Here is a 25,572-nt window from a genome sequence, read left to right on the forward strand (position 1 = left end):
TTAAATTCTTTAAAAAATTTAACTTTTTAATATTTCAAATTTTTAGGCACCATAATTTATGGTCCTACTAATGATGGGGTTTATGTATACAATTTTTGGACAAGCCCTCCACTGAGTGTCTGTTTTCCTCCACCATTGCCTCAATGTAACCCCTTACCTTCTCCCCACAACCCCACACACCTTTCCATAACAATTTCAGTTCTAGAGATCAGTTCTGAAAAATTTGTTTTGCCCTTGCATATTTCTTTATGAGATTGTCCTCTGTATTTTTATTTTCTTCTGAGTAACTTTACTCAACAAAATACTCTACAAATTTATCTATATAATGGAAACAGGATTGATTTTTTTTTCTTTTCTTAGAGACAAGTAGTGTGTGTATGTGTGTGCCTGTGTGTAGTGGTAGGAAAGTAATTTTTCTTTTTTTTTCTTTCTTTTTAATTTAAAAATTACTTAAACAATTCTGATTTAAAGTTATTCATAGGTAAGTTTAAGACATACAGTGTTTCAGGACCAATCCCACCACCAAAGTCAACCTTCCTCCACCAATCTTTCCAGAATCCATCACATGCCAGTCTGCCATCATTACAGACACATTTTTAAGTTTGGTTGTAAAAGTTTGGGTCTCATGATTTCATTTTAGTTGACTATAGCTTGGATATTTAGTTCTGTCCTTTTTTGGGGGGGGGCACACCCATTGGCGCTCAGGGGTTACTCCTGGCTATGCGCTCAGAAATTGCTCCTGGCTTGGGGGGAATATATGGGATGCCGGGGGATGGAACCGCAGTCCATTCTAGGCTAGAACTTTCAAGTCAGATGCCTTCTAGTGCCCCACTCCCGCCACAGTTCTGTCCTTCTAAACACTACCAATGCACCTGAAGTCCCTTAACCCCTACCCCCCATTATTTTATATGTCTTTCTCCCCCTCCACTCAATTTATTTCCTTGTCCTCACTATATTGTGAGAACTAGAGTGTTCTCAACAACCCCCATTTAAGCCATTGCATTTCTTCATGAATTTTTTAATAAATACCTCATATAAATGATATATTCTGTATTTATCCTTCTTCCTCTGGCTTACTTCATCTTCTAGTTCCATCTATGCTGTAGCAAATTACATGATTGCATCATTCCTTAGAGCTATGTAGTATTCCCCTGGCTATATGTACCACAAAATCATGGTCCACTCATCTGTTGTTGGACATCTAAGTTGATTTGAACTCTTAGCTATTCTACTGAGTGCTCCAATGAATATCAGTGTGCATGCATTCTTTTAGATGAAAATAAAACATCTTAAATTTTAAACTTTAGAATCAATATTCTTGAGGAAAATCCCACAGGTATCCTGTTAGAAAAATGTTCTAACATAATTTCAGATTCTCATATGCCGAGAGATCTCTGCTGAAATTTCTCACCGGAGATCTGTTTCAGTCAACAGCCACGTGTATAATCATGACTTAGAATTGCTTATGGACTAAACTTAAATCTCAACTTCACTGTAGTGATTGAAAGATTAAGGGAGACAATGGAAGTAGAGACCAAAAGGATGAAAAAGGGAAGAGAAAGATTATTGTTTAGTCCTTTCTCCCAACCCCCATCCTGAACTTTATAGAGTGAGAAAGTTTCAAATTCTCAGAAACAAGTAGTGAGATGCCCACTTAACTAGTGCCTAAGAAGAGGCTCCCCAAGGAGCAGAGGACTGACTGCAGAGCCACATGGTTTCCAAGTCTGAGTCAGTCCCATCACATGCATGGATAGGTAGGGAGAGGGGCTGAATGTTTCTGAGGGCCAGGGGCAGGTGATAAGCCTGAGAGTTTAAGGAAGTTGGAATCTCAGAGTTCATGCTTCTTCTCCCTCTATGGAGAGAGGCCTGACCTGATTTTTTGGTTTTTTGGTTTTTTTGTTTTTCAGGTAAGATGTTCCCAGTCAGGTTGCCCTGAGAAATAGTGTAAAGTCAGGTCTGTAGTCTCCTGACTGGTTTCATTGTTTTTGTTCTCTTGAGCCTGGATTGGGGCTCTCTCTAAAACAAATGTTCCCTCTTTCCTCCCAAACTTCTCCAATTCCAATCTCTGTGCCATCTGGCCTAGAGATCCTGCCACTTTGAGTCCACCAGCTCCTTTAGACAAAGAATTCTTTCAGGAACTCTCTTTTTCTTATACCAGCAGCACCATCTTACTCAGACTGCTTAGTCCTCTACATGGCCCCTATCCAGCTCAGTGAATTCTAGCAGCCTGAGAGCCCCTTTCTAGCCCTCCAGAGCCTTCCTAGTCTCTTATATCTTGTACTTGGAATCGCCAGTGAAGTTTGGGGGATGATTTGTTTCTTTTCTCTTACAGAAAAAAGGAAGTGTGGGCTGTGTCATCCTGGGGCCCTCGTGTACATACTCAACCTTCCAGATGTAGTAAGTCATAATGTGATTGTTTTACTTCCACTATGAATGATGTCAAGCAAGGATCAGCTCACCATGATTTCTCTAAAAGTAGTTTAGTTGCAATCACACCAGGGCTATGGTGCCCAAAATAGAACAGTCATCTCTCTTTCACCTTTCTGGTGACATCAGGATCAGCAGGATTGCAGGTTGCTAAAAATTTAAGAAGGGGCCCGAGAGATAGCATGGAGGTAAGGCATTTGTCTTGCATGCAGAAGGTCAGTGGTTTGAATCCTGGCAACCCATATGATCCCCTGGGCCTGCCAGGAGTGATTTCTGAGCATAGAGCCAGAAGTAACCCCTGAGCACCACTAAAAATTTAAGAAGCTAAAAATTTAAGAAGCCACATGGGACAAATGGAAAGTTTTATAACATGGCAAAAAGTTGGGAAGACAGTGAGCTGGATGTATCATATCAGAGGTTTTCCAGATAGACATGATACAACATGGGCAGAGCAGGAAGCAAGAGGAAGTGGCATAGAAGTACTGGGCCCTAAGAGGGTTTTGTTCTGTCCCTTATGGGCAAGGTAGAGAAAATGCCCAGGGACTCATTTCCTATGTTGTTCAGGATAATGGAGCACATACAGTAATGTCCTTGGCACAGCACCTTTTCAGCATAGGAAAACATCCAGTGTACTTGAAAATGAAATTATGTGTGTTGGCAAACAAAAAAAGTTATCCTTATCCTTTCCATTCATTTCCCTTTTGAAAAACCCTCCTTTTGAAGAATAACATTTCCCCCAGTGTCCCTCTTAAATCTGCTCAAATCTTCCCTGAAACCAGGAGTCGCTCTGTATCTATAGGAAAAGACAGTTGTAGGATCCCTTGCAATAGATTTTGGAGGACAGACAGTAGAACTCCAAAGTTGTGCTGCAAATTCAGCTTCTGATCTCTAATGCTTAGCTATACCAAAAGACTCACTTGCATAGGCCCACTATATGCATATAGACACATAAGAAAGCACTTTTTATTTTGGTTTATGGGTCACACCAAGCAGCACTCAGAGGTTACTCCTGGCAGGCTCAGGGGACCATATGGGATGCCGGAATTTGAACCACCATCCTTCAGCATGCAAAGCAAATGCCCTACCTCCCTGCTATCTCTCTGGCCCCAAGAAATCACTTTTTAAAAGCATGAGTTCACTACACTGTTTTAATTTTTATTTCATCTTCCTTTCCCTTTGTTGTTGGGATGACTAGGGCTCATTCATACACTTAATTGTTTGATTCTGGAGGTGGCATACTTTGTTGTAGCACTGGGAATTCTGAACAATTGGTAACACCACCTTTGCACCTTTGCATAGGGTGGGGCAGTACTGAGGATCAAATTCACAACCTCACACCTGAAAACAGGTGCTTTTTCACTAAGCTATATGCCCAGGTTTTGAATGGAAGCCTCTTTTGAACCCAGTTTCATATCAAAATGCAGACAAAGAATCTTACCCTCCTTGCTTACTTTCCCTGAGGCTGTATTATTTGCCCATTTGTAAATAAGCTATAGAGTAAGCCTCTATAAACTATTTCTACTCACAACCTTTTTCTAACCCAAGACAGTTTTAAATGGACTCAGGTGTTAAATAAGCATAAACTCTAAACATTGGGACTGGAGAGATGGCACAACAGTGGAGCATTTGCCTTGTATGCGGTCGACCCAGGATGGACTTGGGTTTGAGTCCCAGCATCCCATATGGTCCCCCGATCCTGCCAGGAGTGATTTCTGAGTGAAGAGCCAGGAGTAACCTCTGAGTGCTGTTGAATGTGGCCCAAGAAACAAAAATAAAATAAAAAAAAAATAAACACCAAAAATTTCCTTGGAATAAATCACAAATTTATTTTAAAACAATTTTTTTTGTAGTCTGTACTTATAATTATTCAACCCAAGTTGGGGCATGACCTTCAGTTTTAGAAGTTAAGTTTAGGGACCAGTTCAAAGATTAAAAATGCTTGCCTAGGGTGGAGATACAGCGAATAAGATGATTGCTTTGCACTCAGCCGACTCAGGTTCAATCCCCAGCATCCCATATGGTCCCCCAGCCTGCCAGGAGTGGTTTCTGAGCACAGAGCCAGGATTAATCCCTGAGCACAGCTGGTTGTTATTCAAAAACTAAACTAAACTAAACTAAACTAAAATTCTTACCTAGCATATAGCCCTGCTTCAAATCCTGACACCATTTACAACCCCTCAAGCACCACTAGTATTGATTCTGAGTACAGAGCCAAGTGTAGCCTCTAGCACTGCTGGATGTGACTCCAAAGCGAACAAACCAAAACTTAAATGAATAAATAAATACAAAGCTAAACTCTAAAGTAAGTCCAGGAAGAAACGGGACTAAGAAAATTGAATTACCATTTTGAGGTTCTCCTTTTGTTCAAAGCAGCTTTTAAGTTTTGTCAGAGGCATGTCTAAAAAGATAGTCACTGCTCAGTGGAACAGAATAGTGACAGGACACTAGTGATTTCCACAGGGCAGAGTGACATGGCTTTCTGCAAAGTAGCCACAAACAACTGTGATGTTTGAGAATTGATTGGAGTAGAAAGTACAAAAGGCTTTCAGAACTCAAGATACGAAAAGAAATAGTCAGGGGAAAAATGGGAGGAGAAATGGGGATAAGGAGCAATTTGAAGAAGTCAAAGAACTGTAACTAAATATGGAGAACTGAGCTTCAGGCAGGATTCCAGCAACCTTTTTAAATTTATTTTAATTTTTGCTACTTTATTTAAGCACCGTGGATACGAACTTGTTTATGATTTATTTTCAGTTATAGAATGTAAATCCAGGGAATCTTTTTTATGGAATCCTGTCGCTAGAAAGAATTTCCTTATCTATGTTTTCATTCCATTATCCTTCCTTTCCCTTCCCTTCCATTATCAAATCCCTCCAAGTGAGCCAGGCAGAATAGAAGTGTAGACTGAGAATACAGGCAGTATTTCTTTCTCCGTGGAGAGACAGATTAGAGAAATACTACTTGCAATACTCAACTTCTGGTCTTGGGGCCCGGAAAGATAGCACAGTGGTAGGGTGTTTGCCTTGCAAACAGTGATTCATATCCCAGCATCCCATATGCTTCCCCCGTGCCTGCCAGGAGCAATTTCTGAGTGCAGAGCCAGGAGTAACCCTGAGCACCGCTGGGTGTGACCCAAAACAAAACAAAACAAATCAAATTCTGGTCTTGGGCTTAAGGGAAGTTTTCTTGATGGATATAGGTATTTAATACAAAACAACCCAATCAGAAAGTGAACAGAAGATTTTGAGTCAACACTTCTCTAAAGAGACAGAGAGTCACAGGGAAGAAAGAACTTATGCATCAGGGAAATAGAAATTAAGAGCACAGATACATGACACCTTCACATTATGAGGAATTTTCCTTACAGAAGCATCAAAAACAAGTTCTGGGTAGGGTGTGGAAAAGAAGAAACCCTCATGCACTGTTGATGGGACTGTATATTGGTGCAGCCCTCTTGGAAAACAATGTGGTGCTTCCTCAAGAAGGTAAAGATAGAGCTGTCATAAGATGCAGCAATCTCACTTTTGGATATCCATTCCAGTACAAAATGGGTTAATGTACTTGCCTTGCATATAGCCAGTGCTAGTTCCATTCCTGAACCACTTATGGTCCCCTGAGCACTTCTGGGGTCAATTCTGCACACAGAGTAAGGAATAAGCTCTGAACACTAATAAGTCCTGTACCACCATCATCTCCCAAATGTTATATACACCCTTATGCTTATTGCAATTCTATTTATAAGCACTAAAAATGGAAGCAACTGATGTGTCCATCAATAAATGATGAAATAAAGAAGTTGGAGTACTTTTATATAGTGGAATACTATTCAGACTATTTAAAAGATGAGATTTTTTTTTCCATTTAAAAACTAAAGGAGGCCAGGGCTGGAGCGATAGCACAGCAGTAAGGCATTTGCCTTGCAAACGGCCAACACAGGACAGACCCCAGTATGAATCTCAGCATCTCATATGGTCCCCCGAGCCTGCCAGGAGCGATTTCTGAATACAGAGCCAGAAGTAACCCCTGAGCACCGCTGGGTGTGACCCAATAACCAAAACCAAAAACAAACAAAATAAATAAATAAATAAAAACTAAAGGAAGTCAAAGAGATTACGTGAAGTAAAATAAGGCAAAAAGGCAAGTGTTGGGGCCAGTGAGGTGGCGCTAGAGGTAAGGTGTCTGCCTTGCAAGCGCTAGCCAAGGAAGGGCCGTGGTTCAATCCCCTGGCATCCCATATGGTCCCCCCAAGCCAGGGGCGATTTCTGAGCACTTAGCCAGGAGTAATCCCTGAGCATCAAATGGGTGTGGCCCCCCAAAAAACAACAACAACAACAACAACAAGGCAAGTGTTGTATAATTTCATCTATATATACAATAGAAGAATACAAAATTGATGGAGAGACAAAACTAAAAATTTAAACCAGTGGGTCCTTGTAATATAACTAGGATGTATTTGTCCTCAGGGGAAAGAGAGAAGAGTGTACAACTCAGATGAGGAGGAGAGTAATAGAGTTTGCCTGAGCGGGATGTAGCTCACTACATTTGCCTTCCATGTGGACGGTCAGGATCAATCTCTAGCACTGCAAAAGCAGAAACAAAATAATAAACCAAAAGTCATACACATACATAGAGAGAGATGTAATCTAGGACCTGCTGGATAAATAACAGTCATCTAGACAGGGAGGTAGGGCCATCACTTCTAGTATCTGTCTTGTTCCTGTGATAACAAAGCTTAACATGTTTAAGGTACAAGAAAGTCCCTGTACTAAGCAGGGAGAGAAAAACTCTAAAATCCTTACCTAATATCTGTTAGGTAATAGTTGAGAAAAAGTGCCCAGAGAACTATTTTTTTATGGTTTTGGGGTCACACCCAGCAGCGCTCAGGAGTTACTCCTGGCTTCACGCTCAGAAATCACTCCTTACAGGCTTGAGGGACCATATGGGATGCCAGCATTCGAGCCACCTTCCTTCTGCAGGCCAGGCAAACGCCTACCTCCATGCTATTTCTCAGGCCCCAAGAGAACTATTTTCTAAGTCCAGAATTAAGGACCTGTGGGCTGCAGAAGAACCTGGGTGTGTCTTCATTGCAGAAATTAGATGATACATGGAGAAGCCATGACAAGGGCACCTTCAAAGTTATATGTGGGAATTGTGCCTCCAGGCTCTATTTTCTTAGTCTTGCATCCCCTAAATGCTTGTTTCCAGCTTAGAGATTGTAACAGTCCAAAGGACAATTCATTGTAGGTCAAGTCAAATGAACAGTCATAGAGAGGATACCTGGATTGTTCTTAGAATCTGGCAAGTACTTCAACACATGTCTTAGGCACTTGATTGAGTTTCATTCTTTCTAGTGACAGTCACGTTGTAGTGGGGATCTTATTTTCTGACATAAGTTTATCCTCATGACACTTTCTCACCTCCTAAAATAGCTTTGACACTAACTGGGAATATCCCATGATTTCGGCTGGAAGTTTTGGATTGTCATGTGACTACAAGGAGACATTAAGCAGATTGATGTCTCCAGCCAGGAAGCTGATGTACTTCTTGGTGGACTTCTGGAAGCACGATACATTGCCATTCAAATCCTCTGTTTGGAACACTGCATATGTTTTCAAGAATAATAATGAGACTGAGGACTGCTTCTGGTAAGCAGGATCATTAATATTATCTGCCTTTTTCCATGGAGAGAAGTCATAGGTTCATGGGAGACCCACTGGAATTTAGTGGATGCATCTATATTTGTAAGATCAAAATGAAAACAATTGATAACAGACACATTGAGAATGGACACTTTCCTTTTTGAAGGGATTTGGGGATAGGCCACACTTTGTAGAGCTGTTTCAGGCTGGTGGCAGGTAAAGCATGCAAAGCTGGTGCCTTAACTTACCCTGTACTACCTCTCTGGTCCTGTGAGCCCACTTTCTTACACATCTATGCTAAGCTAAGAGGGCAGAGGAAACAGAATCACAAATCTATGGTATCTACTACACTTCCTCCTTTCACATTATTTTTTGGTTTTTCTCAGTTAACCCTTTAGGAAACAGAGGACAAGAACTCTAGAGCCTCACTTAACAGATAAAATTTCTATGCAGTGCATTCTGCCTCTACCTACAGCCAGGTAGAAATCATTCCTCTTTGCTCAACAAAGCTGTGAGAGAGGAGGGTGGAATTTAGAGAACTAAATAAGGTACAGCAGGTAGAACAGAGGACCAGCTGATGGGCACCAGTGCTAGAATAAAATTGTACAGTTTAGCTATTCAGCACAAGTGGCCAGTATAAATTTTTTATTGTATTATGTCCCCATCACCAGGCTGCTGCTTAGGTTTTGCACTCTTTCCTCCCAAGTATGCCTTTTTTGCAAAATAAGTGAAGGCCCCGACCAAGAACACACATCTAGGGAATTGTGAGAATGAACTCTAAAGGCTTTCTCAAGAGACTATGGGGGTGAACCCAACTCACCTCGAAAGAAGAAGTGATTCTTCTCTGAATTTTGACAACTGGAGACGAAGATTTCATCTTACCTGTGCTCACAGAGTAGATAAGTTAATCTTTTGTAAATAGCAGGATGCCAGCTACTACTTGTAAGGGAACCAGCATACTTCAGTTATCTGTATACACGTGAATGTTTCCCATAACTTCCCCTATACTTTAACTAAATTAGATGTCCACAATCAGGAAAGGTGGAACCATGGTGTGTGTTGTCTTCTCAGCAGAACTGAGTATCAGATAAACATGTCCCACCCAAGACAGATCTGTAATGAATTGAGCAGATAGTGTAAAATCTCACAGTAGCTCAGTGGCTTCTTTCTCTTTTTTTTTCCTAGGTATCTCAATGCTTTAGAGGCTGGAGTTTCCTATTTTTCTCAGCAACTTAGCTTCAAGGAAATGTTGAGACGAGATGATCTGTTTCAGGATATTTTAACAGACCAGAACAGAAAAAGCAATGGTAAGTAGCTGTGAAAGATAATTTTTCCAACTTAAAATTGACAAATACCACCAATGAACTACTATCATCAATTCTACCTGTATTGTATGTCTGGAGAGAGCTTTAATTCTTTTATTTTTTTTTAAAAAGTATTCTATTTATTATGTTATAATAAAAACACCATATCACCATGTCTATTGCACAAATCTTCATTAATCTTCTCCAATAAGTTTTTTTTTGTTTGTTTGTTTTTTGGAGGTCACATCCAGTGGCACTTAGGGGTTACTCCTGGCTCTGCACTCAGAAATCACTCCTGGCTGGCTCAGGGGACCATATGGAATGCTGGGATTCGAACCACCATCCATTCTGGGTCAGCTGCGTGCAAGGCAAACAAACGTCCCTACTGCTGTGCTATCTCTCTGGCCCCTTCTTTTTTTGTTTTTGTTTGTTTTTTGGGTCACACCTGGCAGCGCTCAGGGGTCACTCCTGGCTCCAGGCTCAAAAATCGCTCCTGGCAGGCTCAGGGGACCATATGGGATGCCAGGATTCAAACCACCGACCTTCTGCACACAAAGCAAATGCCTTATCTCCATGCTATCTCTCCAGCCCCTTTTTCGTTTTTGTTTTTATTGTGTTTTGTTTTTTGTTCTCCAATAAAATAAAGGAATTAACTCATTGAAGGTAACACAGATATCTGTGACTTTATAATTTTTATTTATTTATTTTAATTAAGATTTTGTGATTTACAAAGTTTTTTTTATCATAGAATTGTTTCAAGCATACGATGTTCCAATACCAGTCCCACCAGCAGTGTGCCCTTCACCAATGTGTACCAGGTTCCCTCCCATTCCACCCAGTCTGCTTCCGTGACAAGCTTATAACATTTATTTAATGTTGCTTGTTCCAACAGAAGTTAAAGGAATGGTAAATGCAAGTATCAGAAAATAAATCATGAGGCCAGAGCAATAGCGCAGCGGTATGGCGTTGCCTTGCACGTGGCTGATCCAGGACAAACCTCAGTTTGATCCCCAGTGTCCCAAATGGTTCCCCAAGTCAGGAGTGATTTCTGAGTGCATAGCCAGTAGTTACCCTGAGTGTCACCAGATGTGGACCAAAAACCAAAAAAAAAAAAAAGAAAAAAAAATCAATAAAATTAAATTTGGGATGAGTTAAATAGTACCTGATTTTAACCAGTATCAATAAAAATGCAAATCAGTTACTAAAGTATAATATAATGGCTAATCTCATTTATATAAATTAGTTTTCAACTCTGACATCTAAAAATATTGCATTACATTTTATTTTGTACTGGATCTTATTGTGATAATTATCACATCTCCCTTGACAAAAAAGTTTTAAATTATAGGCCTAAGAGATAGTACAGTGGGTAAGTCACTTGACTTGCATCTAACTGACCTAGGATAAATCCTTAACATCTGGGGCCGGAGAGATAGCATGGAGGTAAGGTGTTTACCTTGCATGAAGAAGGTCCGTGGTTCAAACCCCGGAGTCCCATATGGTCCCCCGAGCCTGCCAGGAGCGATTTCTGAACGTAAAACCAGGAGTAACCCCTGAGCGCTGCTGGGTGTGACCCAAAAACCAAAAATAATAATGATGATGATGATGATGATGATGATGATAATAATAAATAAATAAATAAATCCTTAACATCTGTATGGTCCTCTGAACCCTGCCAGTAGTGATTCCTGAGTGCAGAGCCTGGACTAAGGCCCGAGCACTACTGGCGTGTAAAATAAAGCAAAACAAGAGGCCAAACAAGAGGCCAAAGCAATAGCGCAGCAGCAGGGCATAGTAGTAGCGCCTTGCAGGCGGCTGAACCAAGACGGATCACAATTTGATCCACCAGCGTCCCATATGGTCCCCCAAGCCAGGAGCGATTTCTGAGTGCACAGCAAGGAGTAACCTCTGAGCGTCACCAAGTGTGGCCCAAAATAATAATAATAATAATAATAATAATAATAATAAGGCAAAACCAAAACAATAAAAACACCCCCCAAAACCCTCTAAAACATTTTGTTTTAATTATATTTTTGTGGGGGGCTCCACACCCAGTGGTGCTCAAGGATTACTCCTGGCTTTTTGCATTTAAGAAGCACTCCTGGTACTCATGGAAGCTGGGTATTGAACCTGGGTTTGCAAGGCAAACTCCTTATCTGCTGACTGTATCTCTGGCCCCTCTTTTGTGCTAATAAATAAAACTTAAAAATGTAAAATTTAGTAAGAGAGTTATTCTATGCAACTCCATTTGTATCTCTTTTTATGATTGAATTCTTATTCTTATGAACAAAACTAGGAAAGAAGGTTGAGCAATATACTGAAGCGAATGATGATGCTAAACACATGGCCGATGCTTTTTTTATTTTGTGGTTTGCAATTTTTTTTATGTTTGATAAGTAATTTCTTTATTTAAGCATATGGTTATAAACATGTTTGTAATTGGGTTTCAGCCATAAAATGTACCCCCCCCACCAGTGTAACTTTCCTGCCACCATTGTCCCCACCATTTCCCTCCTTCCACCATCCCCTGCCTGTCTTTGAGACAGACGTTGTATTTCTCTCTCTGTCATTATCATGGTAGTTGTTAGTGTAGTTATTTCTTTAACTGCACTTACCATTCTGTGTGATAAGCTCCTTATCATGTGTCCCATGCTCTTAAACCGCTTCTTAAATTGATCTTGGTCCAATATTATTAGATTTATGACCAACCCTCAGACCTTCTGAGCTCTCATCCCTGTAGAATATATATATATATATATATGTAAGTATATATATCCTGCAGGGATGAGAGCTATATATGTACACAAATATACAATAGATTTAATATATTATATTATTCATACAATATAATATATTATATATTATATAATATGTAAATATATATTTATATGTATCCTCAGACTGAGTTACTAGGTAAGCAAAGATGGTCTCACATTCCCTACATTTCAGTGATGAATATGATGTGATGTGATCTCCTGCTAGAAGTTGAATGTGAAAAAGAAATGAGATAAAATTATCTCCACTAAGTTATTTTTTAATTTTTTTTGGATTAATGTCATTTTATTTAATTCTTTAATCTCTTTTTTTCTAATTTTTAGTGTTATGTTCTTTTTTTTTTTAACCAACTTTATTACATACATGCTTGTGTTTGGGTTTTAGTCTTGTAAAGAACACCACCCATCACCAGTGCAACATTCCCATCAAAAATGTCCCCAATCTCCCTTCTCCCCACCCAACCCCCACCTGTACTCTGGACAGGCTTTCTATTTCCCTCGTACATTCTCATTATTAGGATAGTTCAAAACGTTATTTCTCTAACTAAACTCATCCCTGTTTGCGGTGAGCTTCATGAGGTGAGCTGTAACTTCCAGCTCTCTTCTCTTTTGTGTCTGAAAATTATTATTGCAAGAATGTCTTTCATTTTTCTTAAAACCCATAGATGAGTGAGACCATTCTGTGTCTTTCTTTCTCTCTCTGACTTATTTCACTCAGCATAATAGATTCCATGTACATCCATGTATAGGAAAATTTCATGACTTCATCTCTCCTGACAGCTGCATAATATCCCATTGTGTATATGTACCACAGTTTCTTTAGCCATTCATCTGTTGAAGGGTATCGTGGCTGTTTTCCACTAAGTTATTAAGTGGTTTCACTTAAAAAATTCCTTATAGGGGCCGGCAAGGTGGCGCTAGAGGTAAGGTGTCTGCCTTGCAAGCGCTAGCCAAGGAAAGATTGCGACCGCAGTTCGATCCCCTGGCATCCCATATTGTCCCCCCAACCCAGGGGCAATTTCTGAGCGCTTAGCCAGGAGTAACCCCTGAGCATCAAACGGGTGTGGCCCGAAAAACAAAAAACAAAACAAAACAAAAAACCTCCTTATAAATTTGACTATTTCAGAAAACATGGAATTAACTGTGTGAATTTCCTTTGAAGGCAATGTTTGGCCGTATTTGCTTGCTTTTTGCAAAACATCATCTCTTATCATTATTAGCCATCATAAGGACCTACATGTATAAAATACTGACCAAGATCTGGAGGGCAAAGAAGCACAAAACTATTGATATTTATGAAGAATTTACAGTTCACTTGAACAATACAGTATATAAAAAGATCTAATGAAGAACTGATGGCAATGAATCCTAGGACTTATAGATTCAGATTTGACTCTTAACATGAAATTATTATAACTGAGTTCCTACTTAAGAAACTATAAGAGGGGCCAAAGAGATAGCATGGCAGTAGGGCATTTGCCTTTCATGCAGAGGGATGTTGGTTTGAATCCCAGCATTCCATATGGTCCCCTAAGCCTGCCAGGAGCAATTTCTGAGCATAGAGCCAGTAGTAACTCCTGAGCACTGCTGGGTGTGACTCCCCCCCCCCAAAAAAAAGAAACTATAAGAAAAGTCTATAGGAAGTTGCTTAGGAAACTTCATATATCCTCCTCATGTCAACCTTTTCTGCATGTTTTACAATCACTGTACAAATGTTGAGGTGCACTTCTATCTGTGGCAGTACACAATGTGATAATGGGATAAGCACTAAAACCAGGACTCTTCAACTTGAATGGTAGTATTATCTCTCCCATACTCTATTTATCACTTAACATCATGGCTTCATCCTTTTTAATAGTATAAAGTTAAAGAAATTGGCTAGTTGACTTTTTGTAAAGTTTCATACCACTCTCCTGATTCTATGATATGAAATGAAAATAAAAGTTCTAGTATAAATTCCTCTAATTACCACCATTTCAAAAATTGAGGAGAGCTGGGGATTAATTTGAAGACTTGGTATCACTCTTACAAAATAAATGTTGTATGAACATCTTGGAATCAGATTCAAGGACCTGTTTCCCTACAAGTTTGCCTTGAGTAACTGCATATTTCCCTCCTGTCTTGCTCTCTCCTCCAGTGATTGTTATGTGTGGTACACCAGACACCATTGGCTCCCTCAAAGGTGACCGGCCAATAGCTGAAGACACTGTCATTATTCTGGTGGATCTATTCAAGTAGGTAAAATATTTGTAAAGACTCTTAAGAAAGAAAAATCTCAAACAATGTTTTCAAAATGCATGCTCTTTTTTCTCTTGCTCTGTATAACATCATTTTTTTTGGAATGGGGGCACACTTATCCATGCTCAGATATGATACACTGAGCTACACACTCAGGAATAACTCCTGGAAGGGTCAGGGGAGCCATATGGGATGACAGGAATGGAATCTAGGTTGGCTGCATGAAAGGCATATGCCTTATTCACTGTACTATCTCTCCAGCCTCTGTATAACCTCTCATAGAATGTAATATGTTTAACCAAAATTTTATTTTTTCTTTATATCTTTATTCTATTCAATTAGCTAGTTTTAACCATTCAATTATCTATTCTCATGTCTGAATTAAGTTGTTAAAAAAATACTATTGAACATGTGCCCACTCATTTATAGGCCTGTTCTATTAATTCAAGATACTGGTCTCCAAACTGATTTTAAGGTCTTTTATTCCAAGAAAGTGATAAATCAACTGTGAAATCAATGTTTCATTTCTGAGAATGGGCCACATATGTACTTTCAGTGCCAATGGCTTGGGTTTAAGATTTTTTTGCCTTTGATCACCTTTTGTGAGAGGTTGTACCACTTAGGAGTTTGATTTACATGATGATTATTTGCTGGATAGTGCTCTTATCCACTACTCTTTCCTGGAACTAAAGTGAAATAAACTCTAGAAACTATTCCTTTTTTGACCTCTTACCATAGAATGTGCTAACAAACTGAACCAAGGTAGTTTTGAGACTACTTCAGGAGTTACTGGTGTCTTCCCTCTGCCCATGTCAGTTAAAGCCACAACTTTGCTTATTTGACCAGTTAAGAATTCAGATCAATTGGGGACCAGAGAGATAGCATGGAGGTAAGGCGTTTGCCTTTCATGCAGAAGGACAGTGGTTTGAATCCCAGCATCCAATATGGTCCCCCGAGCCTGCCAGGAGCGATTTCTGAGCATGGAGCCAAGAGTGATTTCTGAGCGTGGAGCCAGGAGTAACCCCTGAGCGCTGCCAGGTGTGACCCAAAAAGAAAAAAAAAAAAAAAAAAAAAGAATTCAAATCAGAAGTAATTATTACAAGATCTTTCCTGTTTTGTCTGGTCCATTCACTCACACTAAATATACTTTATACAATGCTACAGGAAGTCAGGTATAGGACTTCTAGGTCATTATGAAGATTATTCCATTATTTCATGGCATTATTGCTGCAGAAGCACAGGAAAGTGGACAAAGTTATCAACATTTTATACCTAATCCACATTAATGGGTGTCTGTCAGTAGATGTTTTATGCCTGGAAGGTATTCTCAGTACAGCCAGGTTTATGTAACTTCACTTTTGGCAAATCCTCAGACAGCTGCCAAAGTTGGTTTTCCTTGGTCACTATTTCTGAAGAAAATCTGGTTGTGTTTGGGGAAGTTCATGTGATTCCTTGGAAACTAAGGAGCTATGAGTGCAAATTCTGGCAGTTTTAGTTCTTTAACCTGAATAATTACTTAGGATATTGAGATTGAATTTACACTAAATATAGACCCTTGTACAAAGTGGAGTCCTTTATAGCAGTGCTTTAGTATTATTTAGGTAGTCTAGGAAAATATTCTACATGCTGCTTAATATTTAATGATGCCATATATTAACCAAAGTGGTTCCAACTCATATTTCTGCTCTATTAGAACTTTCAAACGATCAGGGGCCGGAGAGATAGCACAGTGGTAGGGTGTTTGCCTTACATGCAAAAGGACGGTGGTTCGAATCCTGGCATCCCATATGGTCCCCTCAGCCTGCTGGGGCGATTTCTGAGCGTAGAGCCAGGAGTAGCCCCTGAGCACTGCCAGGTGTGACCCAAAAACAAAAAACAAACAAACCCCCCACCAAAAAAAAAAAAAAGAACTTTCAAATGATCAGGGAAGCTTAGAAGCCATATGCTTTGTTGCACAGTCCACAGATGGGATGAGAGTTCAGAGTGTGGCAGATATGGTCTAGGTAGGAGTTGAGGATACAAAGATCAATAAGCAAAGTCCAGAAACTCACAGTAGTTGAGAAAATGCTTGGTCTTTCCAGGCTTGTTTCCACCATCTGAAAGGTAAATTTGGTTAAAAAAATTTCTATTACATCTCAGCATCTCTTTACTGTCATGAGTGTTGAAGAAAAACAAGGTTTCCATGTATAAATGTGGATTATTAAGTCTTGAAAGCAAACATAAGTCACCTGTTTAGATTCTCCCATCCCCAATTCCACCTGCCACAATATCTCCCTTACAGAAATAACTTATTCTTTTTTGTTGTTGTTTTTGTTTTGGGGGGGTCACACCCGACAACTTTCAGGGGCTACTCCTTTCTCTGCGCTCAGAAATCACTCCTGGAAGGCACAGACAGGGGACCATATGGGATGCTGGGATTCGAACCACTGTCTGTCCTGGAGCGGCTGCATGCAAGGCAAACACCCTACCACTGTGCTGTATCTCTGGCCCAGAAATACCTTATTCTGAACTGCTTTGCCATGTGTGAATATTAACCTCCCTAACCTCCCTTTTCTTATTCCACTTAGCGAGTGCAGACAAAAATAAGATTATGTGGGGGAAATAGGAAAGTTTAAAGTTACTGGAAACAAATATGTCATCCTGTATTTAAGGGTGATGTTTGTGTGAATGGTAGAAGAGTATCTTTACCTTTGCAGGAGCCTACTCTTATAGGTACTTGAACTTTTTCTTACAGTAACAATTACTTCCAGGACAATGTCACAGCCCCTGATTATATGAAAAATGTCCTTGTCCTGACCTTACCTCCTGATAATTACACTTCAGATAACTCTACACCTGATAGCCCATTTATGGTAAGCTATATATGTAAAATATATTTATACATATAGGAATGTACATATGTGTATTTATATAGAGAGACAACCATCAAGGTATTATTCTCCTTTGGGGAAGATAATTCTAAATAGATCATTTGCTTTTCTTTACTCATTTTGACAATTTCAACAAATGTTATCTGTGATGAGATGACTTTTGCATAATAGCATGACTCCTACCAAAACTCTTACTCTCCTGAAAAGTAGGCACTAATTGGACACTAAATAAATATCACTGTATCTTGGCAATATTGGGTGGAGGCATCTGTGTGGAGAGGTGGAAAGAAAATGTGCTAATTTAGAAAATAAACAATGAAGAAATGAAACTGCCTATAGCCTAGACACTTTTTGCAGGCACCCATTTAAAAATATCACCTTTAGAGGTATACATCCAAAGATGTGGACATTGTTTTTGTTAGAATTAGGTCCACCTGATTCCACATTTGTCTGAGTGAGCCCTAATTTATTCTTCTTAGCTCAGCATCATATCTGGTTCAGTATATTTTTGGTAAAATTCTGAAGAAATTGCTCTATTGAACATTAAAGCAGGGTCTCCTAAGCTTCACATCTTGTTGCGATTAAACATGTAGCATGCACTCTCCCTTCAGGTTTGAACTGGAAGAAGGTGGGAGGTCACACTTTCATCTGTAGCTCTTTAAGGCTGGCAAGACTAGCACCTAAAGAATGAGAAGGAAAGGCTGGAGAGATAGCACAGCGGTGTTTGCCTTGCAAGTAGCTGATCTAGGACCTAAGGCGGTTGGTTCAAATCCCGTTGTCCCGTATGGTCCCCCATGCCCGCAGGAGCTATTTCTGAGCAGATAGCCAGGAGTAACCCCTGAGCACCGCCAAGTGTGGCCCCCAAACTAAAAAAGAATGAGAAGGAAAGTTGTCTTTGGGACTGTCACAATTTTTTCTAGGCTTAAGCCAAAAGCATTGGCTGCATGGTCATTGAGAACTGGGCCACAACTGAATTCTTCGCTTATAAAAATTAATTTAATTTTTGTTTTGAGATATCATCCAGAGGAGCTTTTCTCCTGGCTCCATGCTCAAGGATAACTTCTGGCAGGCTCAGAGGACCATATGGGGTGTCAGGGATGAAAGTTGGGTTAGCTAGGTACAAGGCAAGTGCCCTATCCTCTGTACTATGTCTCTGGCCCCTCAAAATGAATTTAGTAAAAAAAAAATTTTTAAAGACTGAAACTAATGAAAAGGTGTCTCTCTCCTTTTCATATTTTCTTGCAAATGTAATTGAAGGTGTGGTGATAGTAAATTTCAGGCATGGCCTTTAGGCCCTGGCAAAAGTTCTTCATATGTGGGTTGTCATAATGCCTAAACTGTGGGACCTTACTGGGTCTCAGTGATATCAGAACCTACTCCCACACTGTGAGGACCACCAGATTACAGAGGCTAAGTTCTGACTTTATCTTTAGGATCCCAAAGGCAGGCTGTTGAGCTTCAAAGTATCACTGATTCAGAACCACATACAAAGCCAGTCATTGTCATCCAATTGAAACTGTTCCCACCTTAAGTGTAATATAGTGTATGGTGGAGGGGGCAACAATATGAAGCTAAAAGTGAGCATTATTTCTACATAAACCTGACAAGAATAAAAGTACCTCTTGCGGGGCCGAAGAGATAGCATGGAGATAAGGCATTTGCCTTGCATACAGAACAAAGGTGGTTCAAATCCAGGCATCCCATATGGTCCCCCGAGCCTGCCAGGGACGATTTCTGAGCTTAGAGCCAGGAGTGACCCCTGAGTGCTGCTGGATGTGACCCAAAAACCAAAAAAAGAAAAAAGAAAAAAGAAAAAAAAAAACCTCTTGCTCTCTTTCGTGGTTGAAAAGGTCAATCACCTTTAGGTATAACCAGAATGCCATGTTTTCTGTTGATGCCAAGAAGTGGCACAATTGTGAGACTATGAACCCTAGCATTAGGAAATATTTTCTTCAAGCTCCCTTTGGTACTATCTCTCCAATTCTTCTAGTATTGCTTTACTTTTTTTATAACTTTAATGTCCCTCAAAAATGTTTTACTCCAGAATCTCCTTTGTGGGATTCCTTTAAAATTATTCTTTTTCTTTCAGGTAAACAATGACTTTAGCCTGGCCTACATAAATGGGGTCTTACTCTTTGGACACCTTCTAAAGACCTTTATTGAAAAAGGACAAAATCTTAACACCACTGAGTTTGCTCATGCTTTCAAAAACCTCACTTTTCAAGGTACTGGTCTCACAACAAACAAGATTTAATACTTTATTTTCTTTTCGTTTTTTTTTTTATCTTTATTTAAACACCGTGATTACAAATATTACTGTAGTTGGGTTTTAGTCACAAAAAGAACACCCCCCTTTCACCAGTGCAACAAGCTAGTCATGCACTCTGCCACTCGAACCATCTCTGAACCCCTCTTTTTCTTTTAGAGTAGGAGTTTGGGCCACACCTAGGAGAATTCAGGAGTTATTCCTGGCTCAGTGCTCAGATGTGAATCCTGGTCTGGGATGGGGGGAATCATATGCAGTGCCAAGGGCTTGAACTGCAGTTGGCTACATGCAAGGAAAGCACCATACCTAACTTGCTGTATCTCTGGCCCTCCCCATCCTTGTTTACCCCTTTGCAAGTGTCTAATTCAATGTCATTTAGTGCACTTACATCATTATCATTATCCACTTCTACCATCCATATCTAGAACTCTCCTTATCTTTTCAAGCTTAAATACTTCCTATGAAATAATAATTCCCATTTCACACCCCCTTTCTCCAGGTTCTGGAGAAAGCCACCATTTTGCTTTGTGTCTTTGAATTTGGGCTATTCTGCATTAGGATAATTTTAGTATCCTAAAGTACTATAGAATTCCAATAGCATGGAATTGGAGCAGTATTTTCCTTTTTTGGTGGTCCCCTTATTTCACTTAACTCGGTTTCCTTAGAATTCATCCTGCATTGCAACATCTGTCACAATTCCCTTCCTTTTATTTATTTTGATTTTGTAGGGCTTTTTTGTTTGTTTGTTTGGTTGGTTGGTTGGTTTTGTTTTTTGAATCATACCTGGCAGTGCTCAGGGGTTACTCCTGGTTCTATGCTCAGAAATCGCACCTGGCAGGCTTGGGGTACCATATGGGATGCCGGAATTTGAACCAATATCCTTCTGGATGCAAGGCAACACCCTACCTCCATGCTATCTCTCCGGCCCCTTATTTACTCCCAGCTCAATATTGGGAAGTTGTTCCCTATGATTCTCTGGGACCCATGGGGTAACTAAGGTCAAGCCCAGGCCTCCTGCATCCAAAACATGCATTCCAGCCATTGAACTACCCCAGACATTGAACAATTTTATTGTCTCCCTTCCTTTTATTTTTATTTATTTATTTATTTATCTATTTATTTATTTTGGTTTTGGGGCCACACTCAGCCATGCTCAGTGGTTACTCCTGGCTCTGTACTCAGAAATAGCTCCTGTCAGTCTCAGGGAACCATATAGGATGCCGGGGATTGAACTTGGGCCCATTCCAGGTAGGCCACATGCAAGGCAAACATCCTATCACTGTGCTATCGCTCTGCCCCTCCCTTCCTTTTAGAGACTGAATATCACCTATTGAATGTTCCTACTCCATTTTACTTCTGTATTTATCTATTAGGGTCACTTACTTCCACAGTTTACCTACTGTGAATAACACTGTTTTGGAAAAGGGGGGTGGGTACTGAGTAGACGTCTTTGGTGACACTGCTTTCAGTTCAGATGCCCAGAGTGAAGCTGCAGGATTATATGGAAATCCTAAGACTTGTTTTGTTTATTTGGCCATATCCAGCAATACTCCGGGTTCACTCCTGGAGATGCCATAGGTAGGGATCAAACCCATGCCTCTAGCATGTGATGTATGCACTTCATGTATTTCTCCATTCCTGGGATTTTAGTTTTTAAGAGTTGTCTATGTTTTTGACAATGTTTATACCATTTTATACACTGCCAATAGTGCCCCCAAAATTCCCATTTTTCCATACTTTCACTTACAAAGCATTTCATTTATAAATTAGATTGATCATATAGCCCTGGTACTGAGACTATGTATATCTAACTGAAAGATATCTTTATGCTTTAGAAATCTTAGGACCAAGATGAGATCTTAGGACTAGTCCAGAAGGCCTCTAATTTGATCACTAAGGCCAACCTTGTTTTTTTTTTTTTTCCAACAAAATAGAGCAATTTGGACCTTATTAACGCTTTTTGTTTGTTTGGGGGACTTATCTAGTGGTGCTGTGGTGCTCAGGAATTACTCCATCTGTGCACTCTTGGCAGACTCAGGGGACCATAGAGGATGCCAGAGATCAAACCCAGGTTGGCCACATGCAAGACAAGCACCTTACCCACTGCACTTATATTGGGTATACTCTTGATGAGGTTGTTTTTTTTTTTTTTTCCTTTGGTTTTTGGGTCACACCCGGCAGTGCTCAGGGGTTATTCCTGGCTCCAGGCTCAGAAATTGCTCCTGGCAGGCACGGGGGACCATATGGGGTGCCAGGATTCGAACCGATGACCTCCTGCATGAAAGGCAAATGCCTTACCTCCATGTTATCTCTCCGACCCCTCTTGATGAGGTTTTAACATGTCTTTCAGTCAGGTCAAAGATGACTATCTTTCTGACTCTGTCCTAGGTTATATGGGCGATGTTACCTTGGATGACTGTGGGGATATTGACAACACTATGATGCTGCTGTATACCTCCATTACGACCAATAAAGTATGTCTGAATGCTCCTTAGGAACTTGGGGTCAAGTGACTGGGTGAAGAGGGCTAAGTTCAAAGGCGAGTAACAGTGAAGGAATTGGGTGAATTAGGTTTAGAGCCTGGAATTCAGTCTTTTTTTATTTTCCATTTACAATGATATCCCATGGTGGAGCAATATTCCTTATAAAGATAAGACTTTTGATGGTGGTCCCATGAATAAGAAGACATTTTCTATTACATATTACAATAAAGATTGTCCTTAAAGCATTGTTTGTTCTCTCTGGTTGCCCACCTATATAGTAGCCCTGTCATGTTAGGTGTCAGCTTATGATATTTATCTTTTCTTCTTATCCTGGGAATTGAAAGGTATAAAGAAAAGGAGTATCTGATGGTTGATCGGCATTTAACTTAACAATTAGACCCCTATCTTTATGTCACCAAAGCTGTACCCATTACAAACCCTATCCTATCCTATCCAGCCTGAAAGTAAGTAGATAGCTTTTTTTTTTTTTTTTTTTTTTTTTTTTGTGGTTTTTGGGTCACACCCGGCAGTGCTCATTCCTGGCTCCAGGCTCAGAAATAGCTCCTGACAAGCACGGGAGACCATATGGGGCGCCGGGATTCGAACCGATGACCTCCTGCATGATGGGTAAACGCCTTACCTCCATGCTATCTCTCCGGCCCCGATAGCTTTTTTTTTTTTTGTTATAAAGAGATGTTGAATTCTAACATAACTACAAGTCTAAGAGAATTCTTTTTCCATCATTTTATGTGATTTTTCCATCGCAAACACCATGATATTCTCAAGTCATATATCTGAGTAGCTACATGATCTAGCTTTGTAAAAGGGAACTACACTGGACAATCTACATTGCCCATAATGTGGAGGATCTACATTCTGGAAACATAAAGCTATGAAAGATACAGATATGGGAGCCAGATATGGGAAAGCACAGGGGTTAAAGTTCTTGCCTTACATGTAGCTTGTCCTGTTTAATGGAACAACCCCAGCAGCGCTATATTCTCAGGCCCTTGCATCGAACCACCTGCCTGGTTCATTGAGAATTCTAGGAGAGGCTCTGGGAGGGCTCCTGAATGCTTCTTAGGAGATTAACACTCCTCCCTCTATCCCCTCCATTTTAAAAAATGAGAGTCTAAGATAGAAAAAGCTACTCCCCAAAATTCTGGGTTAGAACTTTAGTTACTCTTCTGATCCTTTCTTGTGGCTTTGTTGGGCATCTGCTCCCTGGGAATACCTTAGTATCATGTTCCCTCAGTTACTAACAGTAACTGCAGAGATAACTGTTTTACCTTTTTTGCTGTATTAGCAACTCCTGATGGTGTGAGGCAGATCTCAACTGTGTGAGACACCATGTTGGCCTCACAACTGCACCTCAACATTAAAAATGCTGTTTGGGGCATTTTCCCTTCCTCATTCTGAAGAGAAATTGAACGTGATTATTTTTAATAATACCACTAATCATAAACTATGACATTTACATATAGGACAACTGGTAATAAACTCCAACCAGTAAGTTACCTCTCACTGGGGTCCATCTCAGTGGAGTTTCAATAGTCCATACACTAGTTTGGGGCTGTATCTTACAATAATGCAGTTAAATAATGCAGCTAAACAGATTCAGTTGAGAGTGAAGGTTTGAGAATGTAATTGGCTAAAACTTATTTTAAAATCCCCGAAACATACAAAAATAAATGATGGGGACTGGAAAGATAGTACAGGGCACTTGCCTTGCACGTAGCCAATCCAAGTTTGATTCCCCAGAACCTCTAATGACCCCTTGAGTCCTGCTAGGAGTGACCCCTGAACATAGAGCCTGAGCATTGCTGAGTGAGGCACAAACACACACACACACACACACACACACACACACACACACACAGAGTCACACTCCATTTTATTTCATGCCATTTTATTTCTTTTGGCACATTCGTAAAAGAAAACAATTGAATTAATTTTGTAAACACCCAAGAACCTAGGTTGGGTAGGGATGACTGGCTTTGTGCTTGGTCGTAGTGAAAACAGAAAACAAATTTGTCCACCTCGGGCTTGAAACCAGGCTTCTGTGAACTGAGCCCACTAACCATTAGCTGCCAATGACTGTTGTACTAAGTATTCTTCTGGAATCTCAGGATTGTCTCATACCAAAATGCCTTTTACTGTTTGCCTTTCTTCTTTTTCATGCATAGTATGAGGTTCTTTTGACCTATAATAAAAATATGACTCATGCAGTGGATTATAACCCCACATTCATCTGGAAAGACAATAAACTTCCGAATGATATTCCAGGCCCAGGTAAGATATCCTAATGTTTGTTTCCTGAAGTTGTTTTTCTGGTCTTTAGTAGAAAGTTAGAGTAAATTTTATGATTAAAGCAATTAGCTTGTGCTTTGTTTGTTTTGCTTATTGTCTGGATGAGATGGCTTTATTGATTCAGGAAAAAGACAATTTTTCCCTGTAAATGCTGCATTTGGGGGGGACAGAGCAATAGTACAGCAAGTAGGGCACTTGCTTGGGATGTGTCTGACCCAGGTTCAATCCCTAGGCACTGCCAGGAGTGATTTCTTAAGTGTAAACCCTGAGTATCACCATCTGTGGCCCCAAGACAAAACAAAACAAATGCTGCATTTGATTAAACATTGAAAACATTCCCAATAGAATTTAACTCTATGTATCTTTGCTGTATGTATTGTTTACTCTTTATAATATAGAAAATTCAATTTGACAGTGGGCAAAATAATCACATAGGCAACTTCTTACTTCATTTACATCTTACTATAATAAAATCAAAGGATACTTTCTGCCAGGATGAGATATCCCTTAATGCCATTAGAATGGCTACCATCACAAAGACAAGAGATAACAAATGCTAGTGGGGGGGGGGTAGAAAAAGGGGAGTCCTGGTGCTTAGTGGAATCGTTCCCTGATATAGACAATGAAGGTTTTTCAAAAACTTAGAAGTAGAAATATCCTATAGTCTAACAATCCCAGTGCTGGGGAATCTAGGTATTTGTAGAAAATAAATCAACAGAAACACCATATCAAAGTGGTGTCTCCTTTCCATATTTGCAGCAGTCTTAGATATAGTAGCCATGATACAGAAATAAACTAAGTTTCTGTCTATGGATGAATAACTATAGAAGTTGTGAGGATAATGTTACTATGGATGTGCTGTAAATCCTGTTGTTTCTGAGAGTCCTAAGGGCATAGTAGAAAAGACAGAAAAAGAAAATACTGTGCAATCTGACATATATGAACTCTAAAACATAAACATAAAACATAAACTCTAAAACTCATGTTAAGTTTATAGTTACCAATTGTGGAAAAATTGGAGAAACATGATACAAACACACAAACTTCCAGTCATAAAATAAATAAATCTTTGGAAGTAAAGCATAGCAGGTGGACTGGAGCTAATATTATGAGGCTGCATGATATAAAGGAAAGCTATTGAGTAAACTCTGAGAGTGCCCATCATTAAAAATTATACATAGATGATAGATAGATAGATAGATAGATAGATAGATAGATAGATAGATAGATAGATAGATAGATAGATAGATAGAAAGATACT

General features: G+C 39.8%; 1 protein-coding gene across 1 annotated transcript in view; it reads left to right on the forward strand.

Moving 5' to 3' along the window:
* GUCY2C (guanylate cyclase 2C) overlaps positions 1–25,572 on the forward strand; it is a 69,820-nt gene that overhangs the window by 13,987 nt on the left and 30,261 nt on the right. The window contains exons 3-10 of the mRNA XM_049782903.1: positions 2,333–2,397; positions 7,857–8,072; positions 9,252–9,373; positions 14,282–14,378; positions 17,117–17,234; positions 19,342–19,477; positions 21,907–21,992; positions 24,188–24,293. Coding sequence (XP_049638860.1) covers positions 2,333–2,397; positions 7,857–8,072; positions 9,252–9,373; positions 14,282–14,378; positions 17,117–17,234; positions 19,342–19,477; positions 21,907–21,992; positions 24,188–24,293 — 946 coding nt within the window. The remainder of the gene's footprint in view (positions 1–2,332; positions 2,398–7,856; positions 8,073–9,251; positions 9,374–14,281; positions 14,379–17,116; positions 17,235–19,341; positions 19,478–21,906; positions 21,993–24,187; positions 24,294–25,572) is intronic.

The sequence above is a fragment of the Suncus etruscus genome, chromosome 11 (assembly GCF_024139225.1).
Source record: "Suncus etruscus isolate mSunEtr1 chromosome 11, mSunEtr1.pri.cur, whole genome shotgun sequence".
Lineage (NCBI taxonomy): Eukaryota > Metazoa > Chordata > Mammalia > Eulipotyphla > Soricidae > Suncus > Suncus etruscus.